The sequence below is a fragment of the Colletotrichum spaethianum genome, assembly GCF_022836535.1.
Source record: "Colletotrichum spaethianum MAFF 239500 DNA, contig26, whole genome shotgun sequence".
Lineage (NCBI taxonomy): Eukaryota > Fungi > Ascomycota > Sordariomycetes > Glomerellales > Glomerellaceae > Colletotrichum > Colletotrichum spaethianum.
The window spans coordinates 248,967-264,387 of NW_026054796.1; the positions used below are offsets into that span (position 1 = coordinate 248,967).

The window sequence follows — 15,421 nt, forward strand, 5'->3', positions numbered from 1 at the left end:
TACTTCCAGTGGCCCGTTGGTTCGCCTTGCACACTGTACTTGCAGGTAGGTATCTGCCTATATTTGCACCAGGCTAGCCATTCAGGTGCTCTGCCCCCCCCTACCTTGCTAGTTCACTTCCCCTTCCGTCGCAGCAGCAGGGCCACTGGGCCTGCACCTACCTAGGTACTGCGTAACACCTTTCACCTGCCTGCACCTGCACACCCACCTGCACACACCTCCTCCCACACCTCCTACAGCACCAGCAAAGATAGACAAGGCAGGCAGACCTCTTCCTTTCTTCCTCTCCCTCGCGCTCTGGCTTTCCAACGTCCCTTCCTTCACCTCACCTTTCTTTACCTTCCTCACTCTCACTCCCACACCCGGCACCTCCAAGCCACGTCGCTTCCTCAATTGATGCCCTTCGTCATCTAACTAATTGCTGACGATTGTAATAACCTTCTTCGCACTTTCCTCTCGTCTCTTTCTCTCTACGGATCCTTTTCCTTATTTTCCACCAAAAAGGCCCCCTTCTTGCTGGGTCCCGATCCGCTTTCCATCCTTCCTTCTGACCAATCCCCATAACAGAAGAGTCTGCGTCACCGGCAATTCGCGTTGTTGGCCAATTCTACAAAGTATCAACACCCCCCAAACCCGCCGACGACCCAACACCACTCGCCGGCTCAATCAATCAATCATCATCATGGCTACCACTTCTATGGATTACGAGGCCGCCAACGGCGACCGCTACGATGGTTCGTTTTATCTCGATACAAACCGCCGCTCTCAGCACGACGAGGCACTGACAGATGTACGCGATACAGACGAGGCTCCTCGTTACGAGCGCGACAACCGCAGCGCCTCTCCTCGCCCTGCGCGTGATGACGGCGACTCTGGACGTCGTCGCTCTGCCTCCCCTTCTGGCAACGGCGACCGTGACCGCGACCGGTAAGCAATCCCTCATTGATGAAATAGCTACCCATCCATTATGTTTGTTCAATCGCTGACACGTCCTCTTTCTGATCCTAGTGGCGCCAAGGATGAGACCGGCTCCAGGGGCGGCGACGACGACGGTGCCATCAACCCTGGCTCCAACCTGTTCGTCACTGGCATCCATCCTCGTCTGACCGAACAGGAGGTCACTCGCATGTTTGAGAAGTATGGCGACGTTGAAAAGTGCCAGATCATGCGCGACCCTCACACCAAGGAGTCCCGTGGCTTTGGCTTTGTCAAGATGGTCACCTCCGACCAGGCCGACGCTGCCAAGGAGGGTCTCCAGGGAGAGCAGATTGAGGGTCGCACCCTCAGCATTGAGAAGGCTCGCCGTGCTCGTCCTCGCACTCCCACTCCCGGCAAGTACTTTGGCCCTCCTAAGCGTGGTAAGTTCCCCTTCAATACCGTCCTGGCAGAAACCTTCACTTACGCGACAATCGACAGAGGGACGTGGTGGCGGCGGTGGCGGCCGATTCAACGACCGTTACGACGACCGCCGCAGAGGTGGCTACGGCGGCGGCGGTGGCGGCTACGGAGGTGGTGGCTACGGCGGCGGCCGCGATGACCCCTACCGCTATCGTGGCTACGAGCGCCGCGGCGGCTACGAAGACCGTGGCGGTGGCTACGAGCGTGGTTACCGTGAGGACCGTGGCTATGACCGCAGCTACCGCGAAGATCGTGGTGGCGGCAGCACTGGCGGCTACGAGAGACGCGAGCGCGGCGGTGATGACACCTACAGCAGCGGCGGCCGTGTCGACCGCTACGGCAGCGGCGGACGTGAGGACCGTGGCGACCGCTATGCTCGTGGCGGTGATGACCGCCGCGGCGGTGGTGCTGCCGGCTACGAGAGACGCGAGCGTGGCGGTGACGACACCTACACTGGCAGCGGCGGCCGTGATGGACCTCGCTCCCGCGACCCTCCTGCTGGCGGCGCAGCCTATGCTGATGCCCCTGCCCGCTCTGAGGGCCGCGAGCCCTACGGAGGTTGGAGCTCCTGATGCCTATCTTCTCCCAGTTTGTCGCCGATGCTGACTGTTCTAGGCTCTCGCTGATTCCACGAATCTTTTATGCCGTCAATGCGCCTTGTTATGGCGACTGATGGCCCTCACCCCTTTCATCTTTCATAGTGCGATCGATTACGGCGGATATCCCAAAAATTGCGTCTCTGGAGTTTTTGTGCACTACAACTAGTCTGGGATGGAACACAAAATGGGGATTTCGGCCTGCGTGGCTCACGGCTCCTTAGCCCCAGCCTCTCGTTGATGATGGCTGTAGGCAAGAATCAGCTGCCTTCAGTTGGCATCTGTCTATGGACTCGGTCTTTGCAGTTCGACGAATGTCTGGCGGTCTTTTATGGTAGCTTTGGCAAACAATCAACACGGCAAAACGGCAGGCGTCGACAGGCTTTGGCCGGAGTGACAGTCACTTTCCCTCGTGGATCAGCACTTTCGTTACTACACCACTTCGTGGGCCGGCGGTGGTCCACGACTGTTTCCCTCACGCAAACCAATTTCACCTTGTACCATTATTTATCGCGTCCCGCTTCGGGTCCAGTCGAGTTTGAAACGGCTTCGCAAATCCGGCATGGCTCTTTCGCAAATCTCAGCATGATAAGATGTTGACCAGCAATGCAACATGAATGACAACCGCGTCCCTAAATACAACTAAACCGTAACTGTGCCGCCTGAACGCCAAGTTTCAACCTTTCCGTCGTAAATGAAACGCCTTGTCGCCATTCACGCCCACTGCTCTTTATCTCGTCGTCACCCTTGCACAAGCCAACGACGCGAGATACAACCAAATCGTGGCCCTTGCTTCGCATCCTCGAGCTGGTTGCCACTAGTCTCCAGGTTGCAGTCAAGCCTTGGTAGGCTCGTGTAATGAACAAAAGGAAAAAAGAAGAAGAAAAGGTATCCCCCTCACCAATGATTATGAGCAAGACTGATGGTTTAGCAATGAACAGCTAAAGGTAAACTGGTCATCTTTGACTAGGAATGCAGACACTAGTCGTGCTTGGCCCTTTTTGCCAATAATCTTTGAACCACGCTTGACCATATTGAAGTTGTACCATTACGGAGCCACGTTAATTCCAGTGAACGTGTTTCTGCCAGCCATCCTGCCCCTCGTTCGACATCGTCTGGTTTGTCTCAGTCTTGACAAGGGGTTTCTACGTTTGTCGAAGCGGCTTGTTTGTTATTTCCTGACAGGGATGTCCCTTCCACTTTAAAGAATGTTGCCCCAAAGTGAAGTGGCCTGGTGTTTTGCGTTGCGAGGGTTCGTCCCAGTGCATTGGGGTATAAACCTTCGGCATAACATTTCTACCGACCTTGTAATGATCCAGTGGATGATTTGTGAGAACTACTCCCAGCTCGTCCTGGCAAAGCGGGCATATTGGGGATGGGTATCATAGGCCTAGACGTATTGTTTGACCAAGTCGTGCTGAATGAAGCCTTGGGCTCGTACCTGCAGAGTGGGAGTATCGCTATACACCCCTCAATGTGAGCTCACGAAAGCCAACCACGTAGGTTCGAGACCAGGAATACTTATACAGCCTTATGTACCGCAAGTAACAACTGAGTTCGTTGGTACATGATCTTCGCATCCATTGTAATCCTGGTCAATTCTCATAGGTCATCGTTACACGTCGAGTGCTTCATCGCTGGCAGGGGAATCATTCATTCATTCACTCGTGTCCTGTGACTACTATGTATCGCATATACCATCTCTGCACCTCAGTCATCTCTGGACGCCTGCTGCGAATTAGACGCAGGCGCACCAATCAGCCAGCCCACGCCCGATGTCAATGTTCCCATTGCAGCCTCACGAAGCTGGTCACGCTTCCTTGCTCTAGGATGGTCGTCGTGAAGATCCCCATCGCTGCCAGCCAATGACGCCGCCGAAGCGGGAGCGGGAGCTGGAGCCTTACCGCCGGCAGACTGCTGCAGCGAGGAAAGAGCCGCAAAGTTACGTGAGGCCGCGCGGGCCGTGGCGCGGGACAAGTCGAACAACGACATCGGCGCGTCGTCGCCGGCCTTGCTCGTGCCCGCTGACGAACGGGTCTGCCGAGGATCCAATGGCTTTTGAGGTCGGGCTGTCGTGGGGGCCGCGTCAAAGCCACCGGGCATACCCGAGTGGAGGTTGGCAGCGACGGCGTCGAGGTCAGCTTCCTGAGCAGCCTCTTCCTTGAGCGCCGAGTCGAGCTGCTCTTCGCACCGCCGGAACGTCTTAAGGATCTCCTGCAACTGTGACGGCGGAGCAATACGCAAGGCCGTGGCGAGACAGTCAATGCGCTGTTCCAGGTGCCGAATATCGGGGTTCCCGCTGGCGTTACCCAAGTGTGTCGGGCGCACCGTTCGTGCCGTTCTTATATATTGTCCCGCCTGCAGCGCGGCCCTCCATGACCAATCGTCGTCGATCTTCACCGTAGAAGCTGTACTTGAATGATCGACCTGCCCGCTGAGCCGATTGACAACGTACGAGTAGGCGGTCTCGAAGTCGTCCTCCTTAAGGGCCGCCTCTATGCACATGGCCGTGATGCGCTTCTCGGCGGTACCAACGTAGGCCTCTTCGTCTTCCATAACCTGGGCGGCGACTGCCCCTTTGTTTCGATCCAGAAGTCCTGCACGGACCATGTTGGAACCTACTTCCGAAAGGTCATGAATGCGTGTGTAGCTCTTGGGGTTCTGTTCCAGGACCTTGCCGATGATGGAGACGGGGTCTGAGTGGACGCGCAGAACGACTGGACTGAAGGGCTCGCCTTGCCTCAGCACCAGTCGGTAATCGCTTAGGGCGTGCGTTGCCTTAAGCAAAGCGTCAATTCGGCGTCGCTCGGGAAGTGAGCTGGTGATGGTTTCAGGGAAGGCGTTGATACTACACTGGTCAGTCGAGCCAACAGAAACCGATGCGGGTGGACACATACATATCGTCGCACTTCTTGAGGCCGCCCCTGGTGCGATTCGGATTAGATGCGTTGTCGTATGCGTTGAGAGCAGCAGCAACGATAATCTCTTGAACGATTTGTGCCGACAGCGGCTTCACGCCAGCATCTTCGTATAGAGACTTTGCGAGTGAATACCCTGTGCATTGTTAGCAATGACAGCGGCGAAGTTCTGATAGCTGACAACTTACACGCACTAGACAGTAGTGACTTCAAGATTTCGGTTTCAATGACCTCCGGCTTAACCTTAGCAAATACTCCCATCACCTGGCCGTTCGGCAAGGAGGTGATGCCCCAATTCCGGAGCCAGAGTATTTCGTCTCGTGCCTTGATCCAGAAGTTCTCGCCATTTTTGGGAGCCCTTTCCGCGATAGCGTGAATCAGTTTAACAACTTCAGCCTTCTGATCTCGTTCGTCCTGAATGAACGCCAAATCCCCGACCCTCTTGATTGTACAAGGTAGTCCGGCCCGGGTTAGGACGAACGCGCTGAGTATTAGAGCGTGAAGCAGATGAGTTGACTTCTTTGAAGGAGTAGTGAGAGGGTTTGACTGCTTGAGTAGATCGTCTCGCATGAACGCCGTATTCTTGTGAGACAGAATCCCATCACCCTCCAAGTGAGCAACAGCAGACAAAGTATCTGCTCCCTCGCGCAAGGACAACATGTCATCCTGACCTAACAAGTCCATGACCTTTCTCAACATCTGGTGAGCGCCCTCGAGCGCTTCAATCGTGGCCTCGGGGACCAGATATGCACCAGCCATGATCGCCCGAGCATACCGCTGGTCTAGATATTGTTGTTGCTGTTCACTGATCCAAACAACATCATAGTCCCCGAGATCGACATCAACGGCACCTCCCCACTGCTCCACTGCAGCGACAGCCACTCTCCAGGAGTTGGAGCTCTGCGCCAGGAGCCATTCGAGAAAACGCTCCCATCCCGGGCTAGACACAGTCTCCACGGAAGAGTCACCTTCCTCGCTCCGTTTCCACCGGGCGTTGTCGTGCAGCCAAGGCACGAGCATTCCTCTCAGATCTCTCCCGATGAAACCATAGTCCTCCTGCCGTACCCCCGTCTGGGAAAGAAGAGCACCGACGGCGGCCCCATCAGTGAGATTTTGGAACTCGGCCAGGGTGTACGGTATGCTGTCCGCCGGGTAGTACTCGTAATTCCTCCGCAATAACGGCAGCAGGGTCGAGACCATCCAGATGCGGATCCCAGGAGCGTATTGTAGAAAAGGACCGAGCAACTCGGGCAGTTGAGTGAGCAGCCCAGCTTGTTCGTCAACACGGTGAGCACGACAGAGCAGAAAAAGAGCCACCGAGTCGTCGTCTGTATCAACTGGTGCATCCTTCCATACAAGAGGCAACAAGTGGAGCCTCCGAACTTTCTTCGCAGCATCCTCATCTGAAAGGTTCTCTACGATGGCGTAGTCGATGTTACCAACTTCACGGTCAGCGAACTCGCCGTTCGCGAGTTCTTCTAGAAAGGATACATAGTCGCTGGATTGGACCGTCTCGGGAAGGTAAGTCAGAAGTATTCGCAGTATGAGCTCCTTGCGCAACACCGCGGCGTGTCGGGAGGTGAGAAAGGCCAAGCTGTCAACGTCGGCATGGATAGCTAGGTGAACCGCCAAAAGCACCAGCTTTGACGGGGATAGAACGAGGCTCATGCTGCGTGGCTTCAGGGCATGTCGGATCGGGTGCGCCGTAAAGAGTCGTTTCGTTCGCTAGCCGCAGAGTATTGGGTTGGTCAGGCGAGGTACCGAGAGTGTCGTCGGTCTATCTGAGCAGCATCGAACAAGTCGACATGCATGTGGGCATCAAGCTCCCAGTCCTTAAAGTGCGTGTTCAGTCGGGGTACATGCAGCAGGTACCTTAGCTTCGTCATAATTAAGTGGAGTCACGCATGGGGTCGCTCGCGGCCTTCGGACAGGCTTAGACGCGCGCTAGCCGAGAGAACCCACAGGTGCAGCCAAACTAGCTATTGGAATCGGGTACCTTCTGATAGGACGAGATTTCCTAACAGCCGCGGGCTCTTCCGTTGGTCACAATCACCAACGACTCTCCCAGACTTTGGACTTCGCGATTGTGTCTCTACGACCCAAACCGACGACCTCTGAGCTTCACCTACCCACCAATTGGCGCCTGTACATCCACAATGGCCTCTGGATACGGTCTTCACGGAGGTATGTACCCCTTTTCGCTGCCATTGATGCCGTACTGACCCGATGACACCGGCTAGGCCCGTCGCGGTGCTTCCCCTTCTGGCAGGAGCTCCTCGGCTGCTACGTCGTCAACACCACTGGGGAGGACCACTCGGGAAAGAAGAAGTGTGGCTTGGCCTTGGAGGACTACTACGAGTGCTTGCACCACAAGAAGGAGGTTTGTTGAACCCGCCGAACCACAAGGACGATGACGACGATGGATGAGGAAGCGAATGAATGGTAGCTCACTAATTGATTTACAGGCTGCGAGAACGAGGGCGCTTCAGGCAGCCTACCGAAAGGCTGAGTCGGCCAGTGCACGAGACAATGCGCCGAGTGCGGGACAAATACGCAACCTGGGACTCCTTGGCAAGGAGGACGACACAAAGGCCGTAACGGGGTCGAGTTGAATAAGATGAAAGCTGGGCTTATGAGGGGCAATAAACATATACATGGCACGAACCGGATAGGTAGTTGCTACTAGTAGCGAATAGCCAACCATCATTTTCTTTTCTATGCACCAGAATCGATGCGTGCTGTAGCGCGGCTGACACCAGGTTGCTGTTACTCGTAGCGCGCAACAGTCGTGGTAGGGCACCGCGAATGGTGACTGTTTTTGGTGAGTGTTTGCTTATTCATGGATGCTGGATGCTCACTAAGGGTTGAAATTGTAAGATTGTATAATAGGTGCCATTGCTCATTTCGTCCCAGTTGTCAACGAGGAGGCAAACCCTGAGCCAGTGGGTGAAGTTATGAATGGAACACTGCTTGAGATGATATGTATTCAACTCAGTCACTTCTAGCAAGACGGGGTCCCATGGTCTCTCCTGGAGCGGAACTGTTTTCCAAGGAAAGCGCGAACCGGAGGTCCTGCTCAATATGTACTTGCCTTCTGCAGTGAAGGGAAGCAGCCCATCTCATTCTTACACATTGCTTCTTACACCTTCTGCCACAAGCACCTCATCGTTGACGGATGGCCTTGCTCACATTGGGTTCTAACTTTGTCACAGCAACCAAACTGTTCCGTACAATTTCGTCAACGCCAGTTTCGATTTCTTTCTCCTGGCTTTCGCCACACGTCCACTCACACGGAACAGCCATAGAAGAGCGAGGATGCCCAGTTTCAGAGGTTTGGATGTCTCGGTGGTGCCGCGCCCTGATGCCGAGAACTTCGTCGAGCTGCCTCATCCCGAGTCTTCATATGTTCATCTACGGGGTCCTCACCCGGTCAGCCCGACGACGTCTCTCTCGTCCAGTTTCGTCTCAACACCCGAGAAATTCAAGCCCACTACTTCGGTCTACATCCCATCAAGCCTAGGTTTGTAATAATCTTTTCAACTGTCCCACTCTTAACAACTCTGATTGACGAAGGCTGACTGTTCGAATACTCAGGCGCCCAGTTCCACTTGCGTTATTCCATCAACAGACCCCCTCCCGATACCAAGTACCTGTACTTCCGAGTGACGATGAATGGACGTCAAACAGTGTCCTGGGGCATTAAGTCATGTGCGATCCAGAATCAGATCGTCAGTTACGCTCTCTATGAGCCCGATAGCAAATGGCAGTATCGGGAAAGCGGGGTCGTCTACAAGCGTGACGGCGTAGAGAAACGTTTCTTTCATTTTGCGCCACGCTTCGAGGCTTCTGCCGCTCTGGACGGTGGCCTCATTGACCTACAGGTCTTTCGGTCGAAGGGCAGGAGAAGGAGAGCCCCTGAACTCAATGACTTCCGCAGTCAGGACGGGTACGGCATCACGTAAGTCGCCTGACACGTCCCAAGACCCCCGGGCTTACTGACTAACTCAACATTCAGCTCCCCTACCGGTGGGCTCGTTGAGTTGCCCCAGGAGCTCACCTTCTACGACTGGGTTCTAATCGACCCTGTAGACTCACCCTTTGCCACATTCCGCTTCTTCTACCGCAGTTGGGAAAATCTCAAGGCCTTGAATCTTGTATCGGTGTCCCACTACGAGGCGCTCGTGGCAACATCGAAGAGGCAGGGTAAACTTCTGCCGACTCGACCCAAGACACCGGCCCCTACAAACGATTCCAAGGATCTTCACGAAAATGGCCTATTCTGCTTTGGATCGCTCGATGAATCGGTTTTCCAAGAGGACGGCATGGGCATTGACGAGTCTAAGAAAAAACAGAAGTTTCATTCTACACAGAGAGCATTCTACCTTGCAACTCCACCCAAGTTAACACCAATTCGTTCTGCCTGGGAAAAATGGCCACAGCCTAGCAAAATGATGCGCGATATTCGGCAACCTTCGGACCCTCTGCGGCTTCTGCCTGTGCTGCCAGACTTCGAACCTTCGCTGCGAAGAGCTTCCCTGGAGTCGACTCGGGCTCCCTCAGTCACCCCTTCACTACTGCCATACGTAGAAGAGTCGAGCGGCGGCGATGAGTTGGAGATCGGAATTGCTAGGCAAGTTGTTCTGCCGTCAATGTCTCGGGAGCTCGGTAAGACCCTTTCGCGTCCTTTGCCATCGCCGCCTCAGATACAACTATCTTCGTCCGACTACGACATGACACCCCCGTCCACGGGCGGCATGGGAAAATTCAAACGCGTTGGGCGACAGGAGTATATCGCGGCGGCAGATACGACAGCAGAAAATCTTGAAAATAGGAGCATATCGGAGGGAAAATGGCTCAAGCGAAGTCCGTCACCCCTGCGTCGAAAGCAGGGTAGTCTGAATCTCAACGAATGGGGGTGGACGAGTAACCATGAGAGTCGCCGTTAGGAAAACACAAAGCCATTTGTTTCCTAGAGGGCTAAACACAAGGAGATTGAGGACTATGATTACATCCCATAAGACTGTGTAGGAACAAATGAAGTTACGTTGTGCGAAGATATCTGTTTCACATCTTTACTGTCCACTCTCGTCACTGTCTCTATCGTTATCAACACATCTAATCAGTTTACTGATGTGTTTTTGGTGACTTTGAAAGCACCCACATCGCTGGAAAAGGCCACCAGAGGCAAGTCTCCGTCATGCCCGTTGTTAGTACCCTTTCTGCCGTTCTCGTACCTACCTTCCCTTCCATATCCAGTCTTTCAAGGGAAGTAGAGTGGTATCAAGTGTGCAGGCCAGACCAGCAGCGAGGAAGACGATAAGAGAAAAGGAGGCAATCAGAGGAATGGATGAGCCTGTTTATGTTGACTGACCACCCATGTTCATTCAGCGATGCTTGTAGTAATTCCACCTCGAAAGGAGGTTAGTAAGCTAGGCTTTAGATCCTCGGACCTTAATGGAACAGTTCCGGTGTGCTTGCTAACTTTCGTGCCCAGAGTATACATATGTGAGCTACTATCGTTTCAATGTTGTATTTCACACCCAGTTGGTCAGCCTCACCTCGGATGTTTTATTGCGCGACCCCTACAAGTATCGGCCAAAGTTGAATTCACATACATCAGGTGTTCTTCCAACGGTTTACCACCACTTCTCACAAAAGACCTGTTCGGCCTTCAATCCCAGACCATCTGGGGATGTGAGATCACCCACAAACTTGTCCGTCATGGCCGGTACCCCGCAAACATACACCACCGCGGACCCGTACTCCTCCTTCGGCCCCAATGCCTCTGCCACATCCTCCAGGGTCATGCGGCGCTTCTTGAACGGGACTTCCACCTCATTACACGGCAGAACGGTTTCATCAGACCCGGAAGTCTCCTGTAGGTTCGTCAGAAATAGCCTCAGCCGACCTCGTACCTTTTCTCGCCCATAGATGGCTGCCAACCGCTCCAGAAAGAGGATCTTCCCCGAGTCTAGACCCTCGGCCGGCGTCTTTGTCGAGTACAAAAACTGCACGTTGTACGGACTTTCACCTCCCTCGGCGAGGTGGCTAAGGATGCTCATGAGCGGGTTAATCCCCACGCCACCTGCGACGAAGACTATCCGTTGTAGACGGGTAAGGTCGATGCCATGCGGCGGCCACACGAAGGACCCGCCGACTCGGACCAGGAGCTGCGCCGGCTCATTCTCGGAGCTGTGGCTGTGACCGCCAGGGTACCCGTCGTCAACGGGGCGACCCCAGAGCCATGCGGCGGGCGGGTTTGATGGCGACTTTTGCACTGCGAGCTCGAGGTATGCCGAGGACGGGAGGGCGGCTTTGGAGGGCGGGCTGGTAATTGTGAAGCCGCCTGGCTTGGGGACGCCTGGGACGAAGGTGTCAAGCCATTGACCTGGAATAAACTTCTCGGGTGAGTTTCTGGTTCAGCGAGTATATCTTCGGTCTATGCTTGAGCAAGTGGGATTGGAATCGGATTACCACGCCGCATGCTTGTCGACGGGGGACGCGACGTTACCTTGATGCTCGACCCCTCACGTATTCCCAACCGAAATAGCCGGATGCTCTCGTTTACCTGATCGACACGGCTCACGGCGACGGTATGTAATGACTATCCGGCCAGTCAGAGGTTTGTTACTTCTTTGCGGTTTCGAACTCCGTATATTGTTGTGCGTACAGTATCTCTCGGCTCGGCTGCTGTGCGATCGATGTGCGACTCTTTACTTAGCGTGGGCTTCATTCTCACTGGCAACGAAATAAAACCTCGAAACTGATGTGAAGTTGCAATCGGGAAATTGGCAGCAAGTTTTCTATTGAATTGAAACATCTGATTGGGCTGGTCTGATGAAGAGATGGTTCAGTCCATAAATTGGTGAAAAGTGGTGGATGGTGCGCAAAACCAGAGGTGAGGGATATTGGAGATGGACATGTCATTGTCCCTCATCAAAATAGCTGGTGGAGATGGATGCAAGAGGCATATTGTCATTCTACGTCAAGCCACTGAGACACAATCAGTCTCATAGCTGAAAAACGTGCACAGAATTGAGTTGAATCCTCAACTACGGTATGCTCATTGCGCCCAGCTTTTAAACCTTGCAGATTTGTCTATTTTGGCCACGCTTGCCTTGCCGTTTTAAATTTACAAGCCCAAGTCATGTACGTGCATGCTACCCTCACTAGCCTCTGCCAGCCTAAGATGGCTCGGTCCAGTTCACTTGGTCCATCACTTCACCAGCAGCTGGATGAGCGTATCCGATTCTCAAACGTAACCGCAACGGCTGAAAGTATGTTAGCTATCGGTTCAAACTCCATTAGAGAATCGGGCTTTGGCTTACTCCCTTGGCCCCAGAAACAATCATCCTCTGGGTGGCTTCGGCACCAGGCCCAACATCCGTGCTCGAAATGGCCATGAGTTGAAGCTTCTGCGTCTTGGGTACAGCAGCCTGCATTCCCACGTTCGAAAGAGGCACAGACCCGGCGTTTTTGAACCGACCGATGACCTGGACCAGGCCCTCGGCGTTGCGTTGAACTTGGAAACTGAGGTTCAGGCCGTTGGTGTCGTAAACGGGAAGACCTGCTGGCGCCTGCGGGGCGGCCTGTGGCTGGGGTGGAGGACTTGCCACGGCGGACATGGAAGACATCAAATCGAAGTTCGAGCCACCCGTCGCTGGGGCTGGAGAAGCCGCTGGCTGGACAGGATCCTGTGAGAATAGGTCCATGATCGAAGCGGTGTTGGATTGTTGAGGAACAGGAGAGGTCGAGGTAGGAGGAGGCGAAGAGGTGCCACCGAGAATGTCTGCCAGAAGATCGGTGTTGGAGGCTCCGCTGGCAGCTGGCGTTGTCGTTGGAGGAGTATCCATGAGATCGAAGAGCAAGTCCTGCTCAGTGGGCTTGATGACTTTTGACTTCCTGTTCGCAGTCTTAGCCTTCTTGGTCGTAGTCGCTGCGCCCAGCACACGGGACTCCTCCTTGATTTGAGGAGGCGGCATCTTCTCGAGGACACCTGCGCGGATCTGGTCGTAAGAAAACAGGTTGCTGTATTCAACAGCTCTCTGCTGAACCTCGACGTCCAAACTCGTCTGGTGAACCTGGAGAAGCCGGCGGATCCGGTCTATTTGTGCAGGATCCGTCAGTCTCGTCGTCAACTTAACGAGTGCCGTAACGATGTACTCAGTGGAAACCTGGGTGGCGTGATTGCTGTTGAGGATAGTCGTGAACAAGTCAATGAGCTCGTGCTCCTTGACTTCCCGTACGAGTTCCTCTTCTTCATACTGACCGCCCCTCAGTAGAGCGTCTCCGTACTCGCCGATACACCAGGCTCCGGCTTGTGTCAGACTCTCTTGCGTAATATCCTTCTTTAAACTGATGTAAAGCTTCTGAACTGCATATGTCTGCAGTTCAGGAGTAGTGGCGACTAGCCGAATAAAGGAAGACATGATAGGCTCCTTGACGTAATTTCCAGCGAGTGTGAGAACCCGGAGCATGGTGTCGACATGCCACCGCTTATTCGGCGCAAACTTGTCGGCGGCAATGCCTATTTGACTAGTCATCGTCGGCTTAAATTCGTTATCGGCGACCTCCAAAAATGCAAGCAACTCTCGGATGAGAACCCGCACGTTGCTCTCGTTGATGAGAGTAAAACTAAGTTCCAGTGCACGCCTCCTAATGCTGATATCCGGATCTCTCAAACACTCCAAGATCGTGTTGCGGTGTCTCTGAACAGCGTTTGGCTCGATGGCGACCACCTTGATGAGGGTATTAAGAGCGACGTAGCGAATGTTATTATCCCGGTTGGACAGGAACTTGCCCAGAATGTTGACACCAAGCACGCGAAGACCGGAATCCGCCTCAATGTCGAGAATCGTGAGCACGGCCTCATATAGGATCGAATTTCCGACATTCTTGGACGAGTCTGTGTTTGTTGCGACCTGTGCCAAAATGTCGTTGATATGCTCGCTGACCCGCGCGTCGCCTATAGCCAAAACCCTCAGCAGACGGAGGATCTTGACTTGCACAAACGGATCGCTGATGCCTGTGACGTCGTGTTCAGGGGCGTAACCAGAGGTCGCGAGCGCCTTCAGAGTCTTGACTAGATTCGGCACAAACACCTTGAACTTCTCGACAACGCCTTCCTCCCCGCCTTCCTCCTCGTCGGCCTCGCACAAGCTGGTGGCCAGCGTCAGGCCGCACAGCTGGACGCCGTGGTTACGATCGGCCAGGAGGCTGCTGACCTTGTCAACAAAGTGCTCTTGCAGGTCTGGAACCTTGCGACATATCCGCATGGCACAAAGGGCAGCCTTTCTCCTAATATAGGGGTTCGACGTGTTGATGCAGGACTCGACTTGCTGGAACAGATCTCGAGACATCTCGATGGAGGCAATGTTGCCAAGGGTGCATAGGGCCAGGCCGACGACATACTGGTTCGAGTGAGCGAGGTCGCTACTGCATATTAGCGTTACTGACGCAGGTTAGGACGTGTTGTCGCCTCTTACTTCTGAAGCGAGTTCGTTACGAGTGTCAGAACCTCCTGGTTCTCGTCAAGCAGCAAACTCGTGGCCAGATGTCCCAGGCGCTTATCGGCGAACCGGGGCGAGGCCAACAGCTTCAAACATTCAATCTGTCCGAAATGTGTTCTCTCGCCCAAGGTAAAGAGGTAAAGGAGCTTGGCGACATTGTTCCGTCTGTTGGGTCAACCGTCAGCCATAGTCTGCAATGGGTGTCCTCAAAACGTCAATTCGTCTGCGCACCTCACGCTGTGATCTCCACTCTCTTCTCTGAAGCTTGCTCGGATAGAGGCGCTCTCCTTCTGAATGACAGCCCGCTCGTCGGCGATGGTCTTGGCGGCACGAACGTTGCGGATGAATTGCTTCACTGGAGTGTCACGCGGGTTAGCTCCCGGCCAGCAACATAGCAGAGGGGCAGAGGCTCTCTCGCACAGGAACTCATGTTGGGCAACAAGGACGGCCCGCGTAGGGCCTTGGGCAGGCTGCTGGGGCCTAGAGAAGGGGGTTCACACGGAGGTTGCAGGCTCGTCGGGAGCTCTCGAAGTTGCGAGTCGCGAAATGTCGAAGGTGGTCGAGGGGCGTGTTGCGGCAGACTTCCCCCAATACTCGACGAATAGACCAGATAGACGGTGCCAAGGGTGTCAGGTCCGGGCGGGCTAAGCAAGGCAGTGAGCACGCATCGGTGCTGGGTCAAAGGTCCACGTCCAGCCTGGCAGTGGCAGGTTCCAGCGCCGTCACATCTGTGGGGCCGAAGTACTTTAGGCTGCGGCCCAAAATATCAGGCGCAAACCATTGCGGTTGTCGGTGAGACTCCAATAGGCCGGGGGACCTGAAAGGTTCTTACTGTTAGTGTCCCGTGCGCTCTGTCACCGTGTTTGAGTTGCCTAGAGACACTTTAATCACTTTCAACCGATATACACCACGAAGAGGACTTCGTCAACATAGCAGGATGGGCTCTCACAGCCATGGTCATCCATACCACTTATAATTTCTGCGTTCGACAAATACGCCG

The 15,421-nt window shown here is 54.3% G+C and overlaps 6 protein-coding genes across 6 annotated transcripts; 3 read left to right on the top strand and 3 right to left on the bottom strand.

Moving 5' to 3' along the window:
- Positions 1-682: 682 nt before the first annotated feature.
- On the top strand, positions 683-1,970 carry ColSpa_09031 (putative RNA-binding protein; the record flags this gene model as incomplete). Its single annotated transcript, XM_049275243.1, has 3 exons — positions 683-927; positions 1,009-1,362; positions 1,742-1,970. The coding sequence occupies 3 exons, from the start codon at positions 683-685 to the stop codon at positions 1,968-1,970; spliced, it is 828 nt and encodes a 275-aa protein (XP_049131200.1).
- Positions 1,971-3,704: 1,734 nt separating this feature from the next.
- On the bottom strand, positions 3,705-6,580 carry ColSpa_09032 (protein transport protein SEC39; the record flags this gene model as incomplete). The annotated part of the gene is made up of 3 exons (XM_049275244.1): positions 3,705-4,842; positions 4,892-5,048; positions 5,101-6,580. 3 exons carry the CDS (start codon positions 6,578-6,580, stop codon positions 3,705-3,707), a joined length of 2,775 nt encoding a protein of 924 aa, XP_049131201.1.
- Positions 6,581-7,068: 488 nt separating this feature from the next.
- ColSpa_09033 (NADH dehydrogenase [ubiquinone] iron-sulfur protein 5-A) lies at positions 7,069-7,524 on the top strand (the record flags this gene model as incomplete). Its single annotated transcript, XM_049275245.1, has 3 exons — positions 7,069-7,096; positions 7,153-7,292; positions 7,378-7,524. 3 exons carry the CDS (start codon positions 7,069-7,071, stop codon positions 7,522-7,524), a joined length of 315 nt encoding a protein of 104 aa, XP_049131202.1.
- Positions 7,525-8,227: 703 nt separating this feature from the next.
- Positions 8,228-9,858, top strand: ColSpa_09034 (uncharacterized protein; the record flags this gene model as incomplete). The annotated part of the gene is made up of 3 exons (XM_049275246.1): positions 8,228-8,432; positions 8,507-8,870; positions 8,928-9,858. 3 exons carry the CDS (start codon positions 8,228-8,230, stop codon positions 9,856-9,858), a joined length of 1,500 nt encoding a protein of 499 aa, XP_049131203.1.
- Positions 9,859-10,548: 690 nt separating this feature from the next.
- On the bottom strand, positions 10,549-11,396 carry ColSpa_09035 (oxidoreductase NAD-binding domain-containing protein 1; the record flags this gene model as incomplete). The annotated part of the gene is made up of 2 exons (XM_049275247.1): positions 10,549-11,300; positions 11,387-11,396. 2 exons carry the CDS (start codon positions 11,394-11,396, stop codon positions 10,549-10,551), a joined length of 762 nt encoding a protein of 253 aa, XP_049131204.1.
- Positions 11,397-12,216: 820 nt separating this feature from the next.
- Positions 12,217-14,851, bottom strand: ColSpa_09036 (AP-1 complex subunit gamma-1; the record flags this gene model as incomplete). Its single annotated transcript, XM_049275248.1, has 4 exons — positions 12,217-14,347; positions 14,398-14,586; positions 14,653-14,776; positions 14,842-14,851. 4 exons carry the CDS (start codon positions 14,849-14,851, stop codon positions 12,217-12,219), a joined length of 2,454 nt encoding a protein of 817 aa, XP_049131205.1.
- Between the last annotated feature and the right edge of the window lie 570 nt (positions 14,852-15,421).